General features: G+C 41.4%; 2 protein-coding genes across 6 annotated transcripts in view; one reads left to right on the top strand and one right to left on the bottom strand.

Moving 5' to 3' along the window:
* Positions 1-4,043, top strand: part of JARID2 (jumonji and AT-rich interaction domain containing 2) — a 331,782-nt gene extending 327,739 nt beyond the window's left edge. The window contains exons 17-18 of the mRNA XM_061592694.1: positions 770-877; positions 2,363-4,043. Of these exons, the coding sequence (XP_061448678.1) occupies positions 770-877; positions 2,363-2,539 (285 nt within the window). The 3' untranslated portion in view covers positions 2,540-4,043. The remainder of the gene's footprint in view (positions 1-769; positions 878-2,362) is intronic.
* Positions 4,044-4,096: 53 nt separating this feature from the next.
* DTNBP1 (dystrobrevin binding protein 1) overlaps positions 4,097-19,546 on the bottom strand; it is a 73,113-nt gene continuing 57,663 nt past the window's right edge. For 4 of the 5 annotated variants that reach the window (XM_061592728.1, XM_061592707.1, XM_061592723.1 and 1 more), the window contains 3 exons: positions 12,966-13,121; positions 10,839-10,982; positions 4,097-5,466 (listed from right to left, as the gene is read on the bottom strand). In XM_061592728.1, coding sequence (XP_061448712.1) covers positions 5,219-5,466; positions 10,839-10,982; positions 12,966-13,121 — 548 coding nt within the window. In that variant the 3' untranslated portion in view covers positions 4,097-5,218. The remainder of the gene's footprint in view (positions 5,467-10,838; positions 10,983-12,965; positions 13,122-19,546) is intronic. The other variant, XM_061592717.1, reaches the window with a different exon arrangement.

Here is a 19,546-nt window from a genome sequence, read left to right as displayed (position 1 = left end):
TTTAGAATTTACTATCCAAATAAGAAGTGGTTTATGGGACTAAAGCCTACAAATTATTAAAATCATGACTAAAAATGCATTTTCCCCACATGCTATGAAAGCTTTTTACCATCAAGCACAAGATAATGCATACATGAAGGCCACTTTGGAATGTCAGTATGTGAGAAGCTGTTTCTGTACAGTTATTCATTTGCAAATAGTGTGATTTTTCTCTACACCACTACAAACCCCCACTATATTTTGAAAAGGTCTGCAGTGGCAGACAGACAATTCCCCAGCAGTGAACCATGTTACATCCGTAGCTGACCAAGTGGTAGCATCTGCCACATGAACAAGGGTTGCCTTAATGTTTGCATCATTGTTTCGCCTCTATTGAGGAAAGTTAACCTCTTTGCTTGGAAGAGCTCACAAATTGACTCTCTCAATTCTATTGCTCATTGGGATTTGATTTTGAAGATATCTATCCATAAACACCAGAAAGTGACTAGAATGATGATGTGTCAGTTAATGGTTTCACCCTGGTGATTACATTTGCTGTACCAATGGTAATAACTGAAGTTAAACATTTACAAGACAGAGTAACACCAGCTATTTCAATGTCTGAATCTTAAAAGTGAGTTCACATACAGGAGAACAAACAGGATCATAGATGTGCTGCCACCTCCCGGTTAAGCTTCCGTATAGAATTGTAGAAATATAGCATGCTCTTTAGGAAATACTGGTCTGTGGGTGATGAATGTTCTTGACCTTTTTAAAAAAATGTTTGCAGGTCGTACAGGAAAACGAAAATGTGGTCTTCTGCCTCGAATGTGCCCTGCGGCATGTGGAAAAACAGAAGTCTTGTCGAGGACTAAAACTAATGTATCGCTATGATGAGGTCTGTACAATGCCATTTGTATGCTTGCAATTGTTAATGTCGTGTAGCTTGTACGCTGGAAATGTTGCATTTCTGATGTGATATGTGGAAAATTCTCATTGGATCTTACACATTATTTCAGCTATACTGGAAACCTGCTTTTGATTTCCAGTTTTATGGGCACTTCATAGCCTTTTATCTTGCATTAAGAGGTTCTTGCATTAACGTAGTGTTTGCCCTGTATCCCATCACTTTATTAAGACTGGTAGGCATGTAGAAGTTTCAGTAACGTTGTGTGCAATGGTTATAAATAGCTCTTTTAAAAAAAATCAAATTAGTAAAGTAAATGCTAATCATAGCCACCTGGTTTAAGTGAGGACTGTGGTGTTCCATATTTCTGTGTAAATAATTGCTGTGGATCTATTTCAGTGTTTATGGTAAGTAAGGTTTTAATAGGTTGAGTATGGTAAATAGTGAGAGTTGGGAGGGGGGAATGAGAGTACGGAATGTTGGTAAATGCTGCATGTGATTGGCTGGGTGAATGTGGAATGACTGATATGTATTTGAAAGGTTCGACAGTTGACAGTTGGATAGGAATTGAAGTTGGAGAGGGATAGGGTGTGTGTGTGGTTGTAGAGGGTTATATAGGCAGGTTCATATTTACTGACAATAAACACTGTTGGAATTGTATAACAACATATTTAGAAACTACATGCTTGACTACTTGAAACGTAAACAATCTCGCTTAAGAAACCTGTTAAATAAACTTATTTGTTCTTTTTAAACACACCTGGTTCTTGGCCAGCTATTACAAGAATACAAGGGTTATAAAACATAAACAAAAAGGGGGAAACAGTATCAATGGTGGCAGCGAAGTACCTGAGAAAGTAACTGTAGTAGGTTACTGAGGACCAAGCCAGGGCTGTGATCTTTGAGAGTCATAAAGACACACATGGGGGTTGAGGCTTGACTGGAACCTGGATGTTTAAAACAAGGGCTGGGGGAAATAGGCAGAGTCCCTAATGGCAGCTGTGTTATAAAGGGTGGTGGAAGAAAAGGGACACCAGTCTCCCTCTGCTAAAGTTGGAGTGTTGGCAGGGTGGTGCCCTGACAAGGACTCATGCAGCTAGTATATAGTTTAGCATACATGAAAGAGCCTTGGGTTCGTGTGCTCGTCCCTTGCTTCCATTTTTGATTAATCATATTTCTGTCCAGACTGTAAACTGAGTTTAATGAAACAAACCAACTTCATAAAACAACAGTTTGAAGTTGTCTTGTATCTACTAAACCCATAGTTAACACAACACTAAACTGCAGTCAGTTAAATGAAATCTTCCGGTTTCTTCTCAGTTGTACTGGAGGACAAGAGGCGGGTGGATTGTATGAGCCAGAGGCTTGTGTACATAACACTTTATTGTTCTGTCTGATCATGGCCACTGTGGGAGATACTTTTGTTCATTATAACATGGACCTTATTTTCCATATTATCTTCTCTTTCTGAAATAGGAACAAATTATCAGTTTAGTCAATCAAATCTGTGGAAAAGTATCTGGCAAAAATGGCACCATTGAGAACTGTATCAGCAAACCTACACCAAAAAGAGGACCTCGGAAGAGAGCAACAGTCGACGTGCCATCATCAAGACTTTCATCCTCCAGTTCATCCAAAAGTGCTTCAAGTTAATCATGAAGATGCCAACACACTCTCTCGTTTTTGTCAATTTTATATATATTTTTTGTAATTATTATATCATAGTTTGGAGTACTTGCTGTAGAATACAAGCTGTCTTTGCACTAGCTCTAAAGAAGATTTTCTTCTGGTTTTAGAGAACTAATTTTGTTTTAGCATTAAACTGTTGAATTTTATTTTATTTTTAATTTTTGCTTAGGATACTTAGAGTACAGCAGGATTTTTTAAACTGCTGTACGTTCACTGTTTTAAAAGCAGCAAGGGGCTAATGAAATTCATTTGTATTTGTCCCTCTGCCTGAAACTACAAAAGCCTTTTTTCTTTTTTTGGTAACTGTGAAAAGGCTTTTAAACCCTTTTTTGGATAGGTTGAAGTTTGGCGTGTTTTATAATTTGTTCTCCAGTCATGTCAGCAGATTTTTTTTCTAGAGAAAAGGGATAGGAGACAAAACTTGAAAGAAATCGCTATACTTTGGGCTTGTATTCTGTAACAGGCAGGATGAGTTTTGTACCTTTTTAAATTGGAGAATACACACTTTTCTTTGAAAGGTTATGGCAGCTGAAGATGGACTTAGTTTTCTAACCGTAGGCAAAATGGGAGATTTGGAGAAACTGTTCTCTGTTACCAGCACTTCACTATGCATCTGTTCGAGGAGGAAAAGAAAGAAAAAGACTGCCTGCCTTGAGGAGTCATGTGAGCGAAAACTGTGCCTGATTTCATTAGGAAATCCATTCTGTTATTTTTTGGTGCTGTTGGCTACTTTTTCAAAAACCCTTCAATAGCATCCTTTTAAAAAAATGATTGAAGCCATAAGTGCTTCTTGTCATAGACGTGCAATCTTTAACATTCCATTTCCATTCCACTGCTGTTTTTCATACCTTTTCAGTCAGCATTAACTTTGTTTTGAATTTTGTTTTGTTATTTGATTACATTTAGAGCCACTAGCAGATTTGCTTATTTCTTTTGAATGTGAAAATGTGTTTCCTCTCATCTTTTCTATTTTTTTCTTCTTCATGTTGTAACAAAGAGAAATCATACCTTTTGTACATAAGCCTGTAAATTGTTTTAAATACTTGAGCCTTTTCTTGGGAGGGTGGGGAAGGGTGGCAAAGAGATAAGATGAAGAAAAGCCTTACGTTTCACTTTCTTCATCGGATGGATTGGATGCTTACAGGGTTTTTCTTGTAACATTTATAAGTGCTGCTTACATCACTGAACAACAACAAAAATAATAATGGAGTAGTTGTTGCCCTTTTCCAGTTGTGTGTACAGTATGTGTGGAATAAAAAAGGGAAAATGTTTTCACAAACTCTTTGGTTTCATAATTGAATTCAACAGGACCGTAGAGCTACCCATATTGCACTGAGCTTGCCAGTGGTGACTGTCAGGAAAGTCTTATAAAATACATATTGTTGGTTGTTGCAGAAGACAAATTGTTTTGGAATATTTAACGATAACATACAGAGTTGAGTGTTTTCCAATGTGGTTGTCCGGTTTTTATGGCCTTGCTGTGTACGTTTTCCTTCTTGACAGTAAACTTCTGACTATGGCTTACAGTTTGACATTTAATTTATTAGCGCTGCTCTGCTCTCTTTCCTTGTAAGGAAAGGCTTCCTGTTTATTGCCAGTTTTTGTTTACTTTTCAGGTTTGTAATACAAGGTTTAATAAAAAAACACTCTTTTTGGACACTTTGTCTTTCTTCTGAAAGAACAGTAAATAGTTAAAATTTTAGCTTTTCTTAAGACAGGACCATTCTGGTTGGTTAGGAAAAGATGCAATTTAGTCAGAACATGCTTAATGGGGGGCAGCTGGATTGGTATTTAAAGGTCAGTGCTGAAGGGTGGAAATTAAAGTTCCCAATTTAGAACAAGCCACAAATCTCTTATATAGGGGCAACACTGACAAGGAAGTGTGTTGCACTAATGCTGTACTACAGCTAATATTAATCTGAAGCAGTCTTAAAGTTAGAATAGTACAGTCTTCAGAATTTTGGTATCCATTGAGAACAAAGCAGAATAGCTCTGTTTCTTACCAATTCACAACTGAGGCTTATCCCACTAAACACAGGACAAAGCAACAACAGAACACGATCATGAAATCAATTTGTATGCTTTCGAGAAAGCTAAAGCAGAAGTTCAGAAACTTCTGTAACTGTACAAGTTGCTATTCTCTTTCTGCTCACTTTTTACAGGTATGTAAAACATATTACTTCAGTAAGAAAGCAAACCCCTCATTCCTGTCCTACTGTCATGTGAATTTGTTTCCTACATCCTGAAGGTCAAACAATTGGAGGCTGCTATTCTTCTGCGTAAATTAAGTATAAGCAACATATTTTATCAGTCTTTAGAGACAACTATTAAAGACATGCACATTGGGATAACAAACATGGCTTCTATATTACGTTCCTATGAAGGATTTTTAAAATGAACCCTTCTACAATTTGTTCTTTGGATAACTCTCTATATAAAAGATTTACAGTTCAAAGGCTAATACTTTATTGCTGAATGGTGCGCTTCAAGAAATTTTACAAAAATCAGTTTCACATGACTAAAGTTTTACGTATGGGAATCTTTTCCATGATAGATCATCATAGTAACACAGCCAAGTTCAATCACTTTTTTATTTATTCATTCATTCATTCCAGAGTCCTATTTCCTGTAGATCACAATAACTCATTTTGTTTGTGAATCACTCTCATCACTAACATCAGAAGGGCCTTTCATTTCCATATTTACAGCAACAAGGGCAGTGTCCACTTGCACATCTTCCTCATCTGACTGGATCACAGGCGACTCTCCTTCACTAGCATCTTGGCTAGCAGAATCGGTCCAGGCTGATGTAGAGGAAGACAACTCTTTCAAAGCTGAATGAGTGGGAACTTGAAGACTGATGTCATTTTGACAGGTGCTGCAGTCTGAGCCTTCAAAATAATGAAAGTAGTTAATGAGCAAGTTGATTACAAACTAGACATGTAGTGATAACTATTTAAAACTATGTAAAATGAAACTACAAGAACCCATGTTAAAGTAACAATGCATTTGAATGCATGCTCCAGAAATGGCACTCAGTTTCTCAGGGTGCAAAAGAAGGGGAGGAGTTGAATACTGATGCATAAAGTAGTTTGCACCACTCCTTGCAAGGACAGACAGATTCCTGTGCTCCATTTAATATAAGACTTCAGATGTCAGAATAGTAGCCAGGATAATAAATCCCAGTTTTAGGAAAGAGCCTTATCTCAAGGATGCTAATTGCTTTGTCTTTTGCAGTTAAATTAAGCCTTCCTTCCAAATTTTTGTAAAATGAAAAGTAGGCCTTACTTGTAAATTACCATTCTGTTCCAAGACAGATGGAGAGTGACCTGAGATGATCATCTTCTGATTTAGGAAAGCAGAGTTTCCTCAAGGACACGGAACAGTTGCAGCACAAGGGGACTGAAGAAGACCTGCCCTGGGAGTGAGTACCTGAGCATCTAAGTGCTTGCTGCTTGCTCCTTTGGGTTGCTGTCCCTCAAGACAGCTGAAGTCCCTGGTAAGTGCTGCAAGGACTAGGACCCCCTGCCTGACCCTGGCTCCAGAGAGAGGAGGCAGTCAATCTTGCAGCCTCTTGCATCAGCTGCTGGCTGGGACAGGAGCCATAAAAGCCCAGGTGCCCTTGGGCAGTGGGTCTGCCGCCAGTGGGGTCGCCACCGAAGGGGCAATACCAAAGGGAATTGTCCCTTCGGGCGCCCTTTAGGAAGTCGTGAGGGTGAGGGTGCTACCCCCCTTCTATTACCTTTTCTTTTTATTTTTTTTTAATTTGTTTCTTTTTAAACTAATCTAGAGGAGATTGATGGTGGGGAGGGCATGTGGTACATGTGTAGTTCCTGCACAGGGTGAGAGCCTGTGCAATGAACTGAATGATAGGAGAAAGTCGCGAGATGCCTTCAGAGTGAGAGTCTGTAACTGGCAGAAGGCTGGCCCTCCCTGGGTGTGAGACAGAGGGGGAGTAGATGGGCCCTGTGTGAAAAAGTTTGAACAGGTATGACTGTTCCCAATTCTCGCAGAGGCCTACTAGAACAATTGGCTCTGACAGGTTCTGTTGGTGGGCTCGCATTGGGTCCATATTAGGTGTTTAGGAACATGGGTGATGCCACCCCAATTTCAGTGATCATGGGTAGAGGGAAATATAGCCACGGGGATGTGGTGAATTGCCATAGAAGACAAAGGCAAGGCTATCAGCACCTTGTTTCTTGCTGCCAGTCCTCTCATGGATGGGTTCCTCATTGCTCATCTGCTGTGTCCACTGGCCTGTGTGTGTTGTTTAACGTCAGATCGGTACACAGTAAGACCACTCTCATCCATGATTTGATCGTGGATGACGGTGCTGATTTGGTGTGCATTACCGAGACCTGGGTGAGTGAGCTTGAAGGAAATGATCTGACCCTACTTTGCCCACCTGGATACTCAGTGCAACACCAGCACAGGCTGCAAGGGATGGGGGGGGAGGAGTTGCTGTGGTCTACAGAACTTCCATCTGCCACCAGGAAACCACTCTCTTGGACCTGGCTGTGAGGGCCTGCACAGGGTTTCTCATTGCTGTGCCCACTGGCCTGTGTGTGTTTAACACCAAATCGGTACACAATAAGACCACTTTCATCCACAATTTGATCATGGAGGAAGGTGCCGATTTGGTGTGCATTACCGAGACCTGGGTGGGTGAGCTGGGGGGAGTTGATCTCACCCAGCTTTGCCCACCTGGATACTCAGTGCAACAACAGCACAGGCTGCAGGGATAGCAGGGAGGAGTTGCTGTGGTCTACAGAATTTCCACCTCTGTCACCAGGAAACCACTCTGTCTTGGAGCTGGCTGTGAGGGCCTGCACCTGGTGTCAGGCCAAAGAGACAGTAAACTAGGGTTGCTGCTGGTGAACCATCCCCCCTGCTGCCCAGCAGCTTCTCTGACAGAGCTGGCGGAGGACATCTCGGCTGTGGTGTTATAGGAGCCCAGAACGATAGTGCTGGGTGATTTCAATGTCCATGCGGAGGCTGCCTCTAGTGTTCCCGCTCAGGACTTCATGGCCTCCATGACGACCATGAGGCTGTCTCAAGTTGTCAGTGGCCCAACACATAGGGCAGGGCACACCTTTGACTTGGTTTTTGCTCCAGATGGAGGAAGGGGTGGTCTGGAGATTGGGGGGAGGGGTGGATGTCACCCCATTGTCATGGTCAGATCACTTGGTGAAATTTAGACTTATGGCTCTGATCCTTCCCTGCAGGGGTGGTGGACAGATTAAGATGGTCCACCCCAGGAGACTAATGGAATCCACAGGATTCCTGAATGCCCTGGGGGAGTTCCCAGTAGATACAGCAGGTGACCCTGTTGAAGCCCTTGTCGTGCTGTGGAATGGTGAGGCGCGGTGGGCTCTTGACACGGTTGCCCCTGAGCACCCTCTCTGGCATTGTGGAGCCCAGTTTGCACCTTGGTACACCAGTGAGCTAAGGGCAATGAAACAGGCTGGATGACGGCTAGAGCGCAAGTGGCGAAAGACGTGCTTGTGAGGCTGATTGGGCACGAGTAAAACATCATAACTGTGCCCTACTGTGTGGTGGTGAGGGCGGCGAGGAAGGACCACTTCTCTGCCTCCATCGCCTCCTCAAGTAGCTGTCCAGTGGAGCTTTTCAGTATTGTCAGGGGTCTGTTGACAACTCCGGGAAATGGAATTTTAGACCCTTCGGAGGCCCACTGTGAATTGTTAGCAAGGCACTTTGAGGGCAAAGTTGCTCGCCTCCGTAGCAGTCTTGATGCCCCGTTCACAATGAGGTGTCCAGTGCAACGTCTGCTGCAATTTCTTGGGAATGGACTTAGTTGATGCAGTCTGATGACGTAGACAAGGTGCTTGCAATGATGTGGCCAGCAACATGTCCTCTTGACCCTTTGCCCTTCTTGGCTTATTAAAGCTTGCTGAGGGGGTCTAACCAAGTGGATCCAGGGTGTGGTCAACGCATCATTGCTGGAGGGAGTGGTTCCAGGCACCTTGAAAGAGGCAGTGTTCTGACCACTCCTGAAAAAGCCCACCCTGGACCCATTGGTTTATGACAACTACTGACCGTTTGCAATACCCTCTTTTTAGGGAAGGTGATTGAGAGGGTTGGGGCGCAGCAGTTGCAGGTATTCTTGGATGAAACAATTATCTTCACCCATCCCAGTCTGGGTTCAGGCCTGGTTATGGGACTGAATCAGCCTTGGTTGCCCTGATGGATGATCTTTATCGGGAGAAGGACAGGGGGAGTGCAACCCTGTTACTCTTACTTGATCTCTCAGCAGCTTTTGATACTATTGATACTATTGATACTATTTTGATACTATGGTATCCTTCTGGGCTGACTTGGTGAGATGGGTATTGGAGGCACTGTTTTACAGTGGTTCCGATCCTATCTCCAGGGTCGCTCTCAGAGAATAGCATTGGGTGACTGTCATTCAGCCCCCTGGCAGTTGTACTGTGGGGTGCCGCAGGGTACCATCTTGTCCCCCATGTTGTTTAACATCTATATGAAGCCCTTGGGAGTGGTCATCAGGAGCTTTGGCGTGAGGTGTCAGCAGTATGCTGATGATACCCAGCTCTATTTCTTCGTAACATCTAAGTCAGGAGAGGCCGTGCAAGCCCTTGACCGCTGCCTGGACTCGGTGGAGGGCTGGATGAAGGACAATAAACTGAGCCTGAATCCTAGCAAGATGGAGGCACTGTGGGTTGATGGTTCCCGAGTTCGGATAATTGGTCAGTTGCATACTTTGGATGGGGTCATACTCTCTCTGAAAGAGCAGGTTCTTAGTCTGGGGGTGCTCCTGGATTCGTCTTTGTCACTACAGGCCCAGGTGACCTCCGTGGTTAGGAGTGCCTTTTACCAGCTTTGGCAGGTGAAACAGCTGCGGCCATTTCTGGACTGGGACAGCCTGACCACTGTTGTCCATGCACTGGTAACCTCCAGGCTAGATTAATGTAATGCGCTCTATGTGGGGCTACTCTTGAGGTTGGTCCGGAAGCTGCAGCTGGTGCAAAATGCAGTGGCGAGACTGCTCACTGGGGCAGGGTATCGCCAGCATGTCACCCCACTACTGAAAAAATTGCACTGGCTGCCCATTTGCTACCGGGCGAAGTTCAAGGTTCTAGTTTTGGTGTACAAAGCCCTATACAGCTTGGGACCAGGATACCTGAAAATTCGTCTTACCCAGCCGATCACTGTGCTCTGCAGGTGAGGGCCTTCTGCAGATACCATCTTATCAGGAGATCCATTCCGCACAACATAGGAAACAGACCTTTAGTCCCTCCCCTTAAATATTAGGCAGGCATCATCTGTGTTATCTTTTCTGCACTGTTTGAAGACTCCTCTTTCAACAAGTCTTGCTTTTTAATGTTTTTTTTAAAAACAATTGTTTTTTAACCCTTTTAAAAAGATGTTTTGAAAGCTTTTCTTTAATGTTTTTACAGTTGTTTTGTTTGGGTGTATTTTAGTGTCTGTTTTTATGATGTTTTGATGTGTTTTTAGCACTTCTGTTTGCCACCCTGGGCTCCTGCTGGGAGGAAGGGCGGGATATAAATCAAATAATAAATAAATAAATAAATAAAGTCATTAGTCAGTCTTTAACATGTTTGCTTATATTAAACTTTGTAAAGCCTATACTAAAATTAGTGTCTTTGTACCAGCCACCCTGTTCTGGAGAGCCCCCATCCCACTCCCCCAAGCTGATTTTTTAAGACTGCTTCCCCTCTTTTTCCATTAGTAGATCCATCTGCTGGCTCAAAAGCTCTTCCATGAGGGCAAGGGCATCAACTAGATTCAGCTAAGAATTTCTTGAAAACTGAATCCATAACCCTCCACCAAAGAGATGGAGTCTTGTTTTTTTAAAGTAACATTAAAAATGTGGGTGGGGGGAGAGAGAAAACTGTTGAAGCAAAGTGTATACTACAGCTAGCTTCACTAAGATGCAGGGTTCAGTAGGAAGCCCACAGTAATAAATATGAAAAATACTTCACTTTTTAAAATAAGTGAAGTACTGTTTACATTTATTACTATGGGCTTTGGACCTTGAATCTCAGTGAAGCTAGCCTGTGGTATGTGCATTTGTTCAGAAAATTAAAAAATTGCAAAATAGGAACTGCAGTTTAAATCAATGGTTTAAGGTAGATGTTCTTGATTATTTAAATCACCTTAATTTAAAATGAATCTACCCTGCCAGAATACATCAATAATCACCATTGTTTCTTATTTTTATGCCAGTGCAACTAGATGAAGAATGCAAGAGTTCATTTTCTACCTATCATAGGAGATGGCATAGTACCGTCATCTCCTCCTGAACTAAGGAAGACGTCTAAGGCTTCTTGGTCAGACATATCCACAAGGTCCATTTGTTCCAATATGTCCACATTCACTTCCATAGAAGACATGCTTCCAATCGGCTCTGCAGTCAAAGAAAGGTAAACTAGTAACCTTTTACACTGTATCAGTACCCAACAGCTTGTATCAGGACTTCTTATGCAACTTCATTTTCTGACATTCGTATAACAGACCTGCTTCAGACTTTACACCCAAACCCATAATGATGCAACTTACTTTCTTAAAACTTTTTGTCAGTATGAGACAGGTAAGTAAAACTGTAATCATGACTCTAATCACAAGAGGCTATCATCCCGACCCCAAACTGCTATTAAGAGATGGTTGAACTTCTTTAGAGAGAACCCAGGGATTAATAGATCCTGTAATGTTGTGACAGAATTCCCAGAGATTTCAGAAGTCGTCTGTACATGTGTAGGAAATTCTACTGTGACACTAAAGCTGCTGGAACCAAGGCACTTGAACTCTGGAAGTTCAACGGAGTCCAGGTGGAAAAGCCCTAAATCATCAAACTTATTTCAAAGCACAATCTACAGCCTTCATACATCTATACAGCTGCTGGTGTACTAGCAAGAAGTGACTGCCTATACAGCAAGTCTCAGGATTTGGCTGTGTTTTCTTCCATCCTACCCACCAACATGGAGGAGAGTAACTAACACAAAAGTGCAATTTGCCACTGACTTGTTCATGTGGAGTGAGCAGTTACAACAGCAAAATGTGTCAGCCCTCATCCTACCCACTGCGGTAATTCTATTTCCAGCTGCAGTTCCTCATCATTGCCATGCTAGTCCTGTGTTTGCTCTTATGTTCTTAAAAGCTAAGGTGGTCTCTATCTGCTCATTGCTTGGAGAGGAGAACGCTTGGACAAGCGAGCCACTCTAAGCTTCCCAAAGGAAGAAACGGGATATAGATGCAATGAAGGAACTTGATTCAACAGGTTTTGATTTTATCCTGTATTTAGCAGCTAAATGAAACCGCTGAGTGGGGTCACCTGGAGATTTGGAGTATGTTGTCAGCAATATGCTGACAACAAACAGAGCCAATAAACTGAAGTTCAATCCAGACAAGTTTGAGGTACTCTTAGTGGGTGATTCCCTAGACCAGATGGAGGGGATGTGGCCTGCTCTTGATGGGGTTACACTCCTTCTGATGCAGCAAGTGTGTAGCTTTGGGGTACGCCTGGATCCATTACTGTCACTTGAGGCTCAAGTGGCCTGAGTAGTGAGGAGTGCCTTCCATCAGCTTTAGCCCAGCCACAACCCTATTTGGTCAAGGAGAGTCTGACTTCAGTTGCCTATGCCCTAGTAACCTCTAAGCTAGATTACAGCAATGAGTTATATGTGGGGCTGTATTTGAAGACACTCCAGAAACTGCAACTGGTGCAGAATTCAGCAGCCAGATGGTCTGAGCATATAACACCAATCCTGGCACAACTACACTGGTACCAATTAGTTTCCGGGCTCAATTCAAAGTGCTGGTTTTGACCTATAAAGCCTTGTGCAGCTCAGGACCCCAATACTTCAAGGACCACCTCCCCCATACAAAACAACCCAGACCCTAGGTTTGGCATCTGAGGTCCTTCTTCGTGTGCCCCCTCCAAGTGAGGTATGGAGAGAGGTGACACAACAGCGGGCCTTCTCAGTAGTGGCCCCCTGCTTATGGAATGCTCTCAGGGAGGCACGCTTGGCACCATCATCTGTTTTTAGGCACCAGGCAAAACTTTTTTCCCAGGCATTTGGCTTCTAATTTTGGAGGCTCTTGATGCTGTAGCCTCTTTTATGGGGTAGGTTGTTCCACAGCTGTTATATTTATGTGTTTTTAACTTTTTGTTTTGTTTACATTTTTATACTGGTTTTACCTTTTTATTGATTGTAAGTCATTTTGGATTCACTTTTGTGAAGAATAGTGACTAACAAATTTAATTATAAAAATAGTAACTAAAATGTTGCAAAATCTACCTCAGGAAACAGCAGAGAAGAGCTATGGCAGTTGTACAAGTTTCCTCTTGTGATCTTGCTTAAGAATTACACAGAAAATCTTCAATACTTGCCTCGTCTTTCAGCTATTTGCAGATAGCCTGTGGAGAGGTACTGTTCCATGTCTTGCTGAAAAGCTTCTTCAAAGAACTTCTGTTGCTCCTTTAGCTTCAATTGCTGGGTATGCTCCATATGCAACACCTTCTGTGCATGCTCTGCATCAAGCTCAGCTGCAGTAGGGAAATATGCATGAAGCTTGAAAGATTCTTGTCTCAGTGTTTTCAGAAGCATTTATATTTTATGCATCCCCTTTCCCAATGAAGTAAATTCTGATGAAGTTAATGAAAAAAAATCACTACCAAGCTGAGTATCATAAAAAGCAAAGAATCAGCTGATAGAACTCATTTTTAAACAGCTATTTACTTAGGCATCTAATAATTTTTATTCTATTAAGAAAAAAGATTAAAGAGCAGTTGCTTGGTGAAGAGCTTCTTAAGAGCACAGTAATATACATCCTAGCATATTATCGGTCAATGGCTAGAAGTACAAATGAATGAGGGGCTTCAGAAATGAGGGAGAAGCCATTTTGTAGAAGGAGTAAAACTGAGAAGTATACATAGGCTCTTCTTCATTGCCATTGTGCTCTATAAAGCAGTAGCCTCTGTATTCTTTCGCCTAGAAGCCCCAAAGCTAGTTCCATGCAGTGAGCAACTGCTAGTTCTGCTCTATATGATGCAGAAATGCAATTTTATTGTAATAAAAAAGGCCAGGGGCTATTACTAAGTGTAGAAATCCCATGATACGCCCCTAATATTGCCTGACAGTTTTGAATTTTAATGGCAACCTCCATTCTCCCTTATCCCCAAAAGAGACACCGCAGCTAAGCAACAAATGTTTCTGTAATCTTTTACCAAGCCTCTCCCCACTTCCAGTTAGCCTTTTATGTTTAAACGGATAGTGTCATTGGTTCATATCAACATCAGATACAGACAGTGTGTTAATCCTGAATCAATAGGAAAGCTGACTATCAATTCAGTACCGCAGCCTTTCCCAACCAGTGTGACTCCAGATGTTGCTGGACTACAATTCCCATCTTTCCTGACCATTGCCAATGCTGGTCCAACAACATTTGGAGGCACGCTGTTTGGGAAAGGCTGCAGTATCAAGTTAAATGTACCCCAAGAAAGCCATATAAATAAAACAGCTGGCAGCAGTTATTAATCATGACACCATTTGCAAGCAAAACAATCATGCCTTTACTGAGACCTTCCCTGTTCCAGTATAACAAGAGTTCCCCATAAATATGGGGGTCAACAGTATCCTACAATTTAAAGTACAAAACCTGCACAAGCAGTATGTGGAGTTTGACCTCACAATTTTTCCAACATTCAAAAACTACTGTGCCATTAACATAACAGTTGTGCAAGTAAAACAGGGCAATAACCATGAGTTATGAATTATCAGTAATACATCAATAAACCTCTAGACCTTGCAAGCATAGCACACGCTACCTGAACAACCTATGCACAGTGACCATATTGAACAACTGCATGAGTAGGACAGACAAAACAGTTATTATATGAAGGCCATCACTGTTGCAATTTTCTGTCATTGCACTGACCTCAAAGACACCTTCCTCTTTTCCCAGTGTCAGCCATGGAAGGCCTCTCTTGATGTCCTAGGCCAGCTGGCTATGTGTCTAGACTCAGGTTCGAGTTTGATCAACTTTAGACCTAGGTTTACTAGAAAAGACTTCTGTTGGGATGTTCACACAGCTGTGGGGTGTTCAGCTTTCAAACAATATAGGACAATGTCCACCATATTTGAAAAAAACAACAAGCCAACATTGGCCTGTTTCATCATGTATTTTGAAGTGTATGTGGAGATCATTCAGTCACAAGTGTCCACATTTAGTTATAATATAAAGAATGATCTCAGGTTTGTAATTCTGGTCTATGACTGCTACATTTACACACTAAAAAAGGAGAATAAGTATCCTTTCTTTCTTTGGCATATAAATTACAAATGTCAAATCTTGTTCAAAGTCAAAAATGCTGTTGTTGACACTTCTGGATTTGTGGACAAGGAACTAGAACGGAATTTCTGATTTGTTTTTTCAATGTGCCAACCAAAGTCAGGTTTTTCTTAGCTAATTCTCTGACATGCTTGTCAATAAGTTGTTATATTCTGCCCAGAACCCTTTAAATGTGTTGTTAGTTTCTCAGCCGCTATCCAGCTAGGTTTCAAGCTGCTTAGGCAACTCCTTCTATCCCCACGTACATATCTGCATCATAAAGTATGATGATTTGGAATTGCAGCACAGCCAGAAATCTATGTAGGTTTGGACAGCATACACTGCCTCATTGGCACTCCTTTGAATGGCACTATTTATATATCAGTTGTAACATTCTCAAACGGCACAAAGCATTGTGGGTGTGTATTGGTAAACAATATCCTACTAGTTGTGCACAGGTTGGTTGCAAACTTTTTCAGATGGAGCTGGGATCTCAGTGATCCCAAAAGCTGTAAGCAAGATTTATGCGAAATAACAGCTGTGATGGGGACAGGGGTAAAGTGTTGCCATGTCACAATGAAGGTTTTCACTAGGAAAAAAAATCAAGTTTGTAAAGGAATTTTGTAAATATACTGGCTCCCAATTAGGGATGGGGTTGGCTGCATGGTGCCGATCCACATGCATTTCAACAGACCGTCATTTCTTTACCGGTCCAGTAAAGTGTCCTTGCACACTTTGCTTAGAAATTCATGGCTCCTCCTGGTGGCCAACTTTTTGCTGCTTTTATCGACCTTAAAGCCGCTTTTGACTTGGTTCCAAGAGATCTGCTATGGCTTAAACTACAGAATAGCGGTATGGATAAGCGTCTATTATTCCTTATCCAATCTCTATATAATAGGACTTTCAGCCAAGTTAGATGTGGTGTGCAGGGTCAAATTACCAATTCAATCCTGGTCACTAGGGGGGTAAGACAAGGATGTATTCTGGCCCCTTTTCTTTTTAATTTATTTCTAAACGATATGGCTCCCCTCCTTCAGACTGTTGACTCCCATGCCCCTAAATTGTCCAATCTTAAAATACCATTGCTTCTCTACGCTGATGGTGCCATGTTGCTATCTCTGTCCAGAATAGGGTCCGTCTTTTTTTTGTTTCTGCTTTCTCTGGCACTTGCCGATTCAATCTGCTATGTGCATTTTTGGGTGATTTGATCCGCAGGTGTTTTTTAGGTCGCTGACAGGAAATAGATGATCACAGTGTTCCAACGTGGTTTTTTTTTTCCAGTCACACACACACATTTAGCACAGACAGCGAGAAAGCGCAAGAGAGACAGCCCTTGGTTAGCTCAGACAGCAGCAATGAAAGGGGGTGGGGATGGGGCGAGGTAGGTAGTGTGGGTCAGTCTCATCATTGTAATGTTTCCCATGCAAGAGATTCAGAATGCCCTGAGATACCTTGTTTGAAAAACATGACACTGCAGGATGATTTGACAATTAACATTGAAAACATATATAGCCAATTTTTTTGCATTATACTGTGATAATAATGACATTTTTTTGTAATATATAATGAACAAATGGAAATCCTGTGGTTGACACAACATCTTAATTACAAAAAAAATTACGTAAAATAGGGGGAGGATTTTGAAAAATAAAATCGTGCCGATTGCAATCACAGCTGCAAAATCGGTGCGAATTACAGCCGCAGCCTGCCGCAAGAGATCGGTGCCGCTCCAAAGTGATAGTGAACTAGCGAATTCTGTCAGGATCCCGTACCAAGTTTGACTTTGTCAGATATTCTCCCCCGTCCCTACTCCCAATATAGTTTGCAGTGATGTTACGGGAAGTATTTATCTATTATGAAAACAGACAAAGGAAAAAAATCTTCCCCTACACTCCTTTCTCATGTGAGAAATGGACTTAACAGGGCCTGGGGTAAGCAGCAGTAGACATGAGTAATTTCAAACAGCATTTTTTGTGGTCACACTAATTATTTTTATTATATTTATTTATACCCCGCCCTTTTTCCAAACTGGAACTCAAGGCGGCTTCCAGATAGAAACAAGTACACATCATTAAGAACCTATAAAAATATAAAACATATAAATATATGACTCCTAGCACTTTATATGCATGGTTGTTGTTTTTTCTTAATTATTCCAACAGGGATAGAATAGAGTTCAAAATCCATTAAGAGTAAAAACATGACAACCTAGAACATGGAGTTGTGGAAGACAGTCCCAAAAGTTTTAAGAATTTTTCTAAGTGCTGTCAGGCTCACCTGTCAGAGCATTAATTGTCATGCCTTGCCTTCCAAGGAACCCTGAAAATTGCAATTCTGTGACGAGGTAAGCTAACAGAATTCTTACATCATCATGAAGTTACCATCCTTGATGTTCTTTGCAGACATTTTAACAATTTACATTTGTAGCAGATACGTGCCTCAATGACCTCGACAGCACTAGGATGTAATAATTAGGTATTTTCTTCCATTTGCCATCTGCCCAGAGGAAGCCATCTCCTCCTTACGTGAGAAATTTCAAATGTAGCTTATCACAGAGAATGGGTTACTGCTCAAACACACTATATTAGAAATTCTGTTAGCATGCTAAAGTAGCTGTCTGGATTGTGACCCAGTATTAACACTGCAGTTCTCCAGGAATGAGACACAACATAGAGCAAGCAATTGTCTACTTGCTCAACAGGGTCTCCTTCCTCTCCTTCCGCCTGTGCGCCTCTGAAATCTCCAGAGTGCTGAAAGACCCTCTGAAGCAGTTTTAGAAGGCATGAATTGAGCTAGATTGGGGAGAAGGGAACCCAGAACTCGCACTGTGCAAGCAGGTGGAAACAATTTGAGTGTCGCCCTCCTAAGTGGCTTGCAACGGGGGGAGGGGGGATTGTTTGCTTTTTAAAAAAGCATTTGAAGGCCTCACTTAGAAAGAGATATTAATCATACAATTCTCTGTAGTGCAGCCTGTTCTCTTACGCCAATTTACTGGCACAAAATATCAAGACCTTGCCGCAGGAAGTACCCGGATTAAACAAAAAATGACTGCCCTTAAATTTATTTTCAAACACACAAAAAAGGAAAACATTAAGCAAATGTAGAACATCTAGAAGCAGGTGCATTTCCCCCTAACATTTATTTATTTTCAGAGATGGCGTATAAATATTTTAAACTCTTTTAAGGAAGTTTCCACTAAAACACAAGTACACGATACAATATATTCACAAAATATCAACAGGCTATGACAATTTGTTCTTATAAAAATGTTAATTTGGCCATACCACAGAATCTACTACCCATTCCTTTATGTGTTGGGTTTTAGGAAAATTCTGATATTTAGCAATATTTAGTCAAACTAGTCATTTCTCTATGTTCTTAAGGCTTTTCTACAGCTTAAAAGAAAAGGTTCAAGTTGAATGGTAGCAACTAACATTTTTTCTATTAATGGTAACTTCCTTCCAATACCTTTCCATACATGGACATGTCCACCACATACAGAAGTCCCTTCAATTTTTTAAACATTTCCAGTAAATGTTCTGGACTACTACATGTTCTACTACAAAAAAGTAGTTCAATTTTACTTATTGTTACTAGAGTAACATACCATCTTGTCATCATTTTAGAGCAATTTAATCTTTCTATTCACAAACATTCCAAAAGTTTCCATTTTGATATTATCTCTTATGCCCATTTAACCATTAAGTCTTTCACTTGCTCCATTTCACACTCACACTTGAATAGAATTTTGTATATTTTACACAGTAACATTACAATCCTATGTGTGTCTAGGCAGAAGCAAGTCCCATTCAGTTCAATGGAGCTTGCTTCCAAGTAAGTGTGCCCAGGACTGCAGCCTCAGAATGAAATCCATCTGTGGCAACCCACCAACAGAACGGACTTCAATTGCCATAAAAGGACTTCCTCTCCTCCCCCTCTCCTGACACCAACATCAGCACCAGAGAGTTGGGGAACCCTTCAGAGTAAATTTGGGGAGGGCAGTGGAGAAGGAGAAATCCTGTTGCATGAGCAGGCTTTTGCTCATACGTTGGATATCACCATTTTTTTCAAACACAATGTATTTTCTCAAATGATTTGCTGGAAATGCATCAGATATAAATAAGAGCTGGAAATTGAATCCACTTAAAACTCTATAATAATTTATTTTATTCAAGTTATTTTTACCCTACTCTTCAGCTAAAAAGGCTCCCAGAGCAACTTGGGACAACAAAAATCAAAAAGGCCCCTGTACTCTAAAAGACAGAACACAAAAAGGAGGAGCAGATGAAGAGGGAGGAAGAAAGCAGGAAACTTGGGCATCAGTTCGTAACAGAGTTCTTATAACGACCTGCGTGGATAGAAACAGCTCAGGAAGAACAAGCCAAAAGGATCTGCTCTCTGAGCAGAGCTGGTGGAAGTGCCCTGCTTCCCATCTCACTCCTATCTATTTTAATTTCATTACAACTTCACACACTCTTGTATAATGTTAAGTATTTATATCTCTTTGTATTCCCCCCTCCCAATGATAGCATTTAGAAACTGGGCTCAAACATTAGCAGTATAGTAACTGACTTCGGGGAAGAAATTAACAAAAAAAGGTAGACGAGTGCAATAGTTTCCATTAGATAGACAAAATTAAGA

This window comes from Rhineura floridana, chromosome 1 (genome assembly GCF_030035675.1).
Source record: "Rhineura floridana isolate rRhiFlo1 chromosome 1, rRhiFlo1.hap2, whole genome shotgun sequence".
NCBI lineage: Eukaryota > Metazoa > Chordata > Lepidosauria > Squamata > Rhineuridae > Rhineura > Rhineura floridana.
Note: the sequence above shows the minus strand (reverse complement) of the source record. Positions and strands in the feature narration are given on the sequence as shown.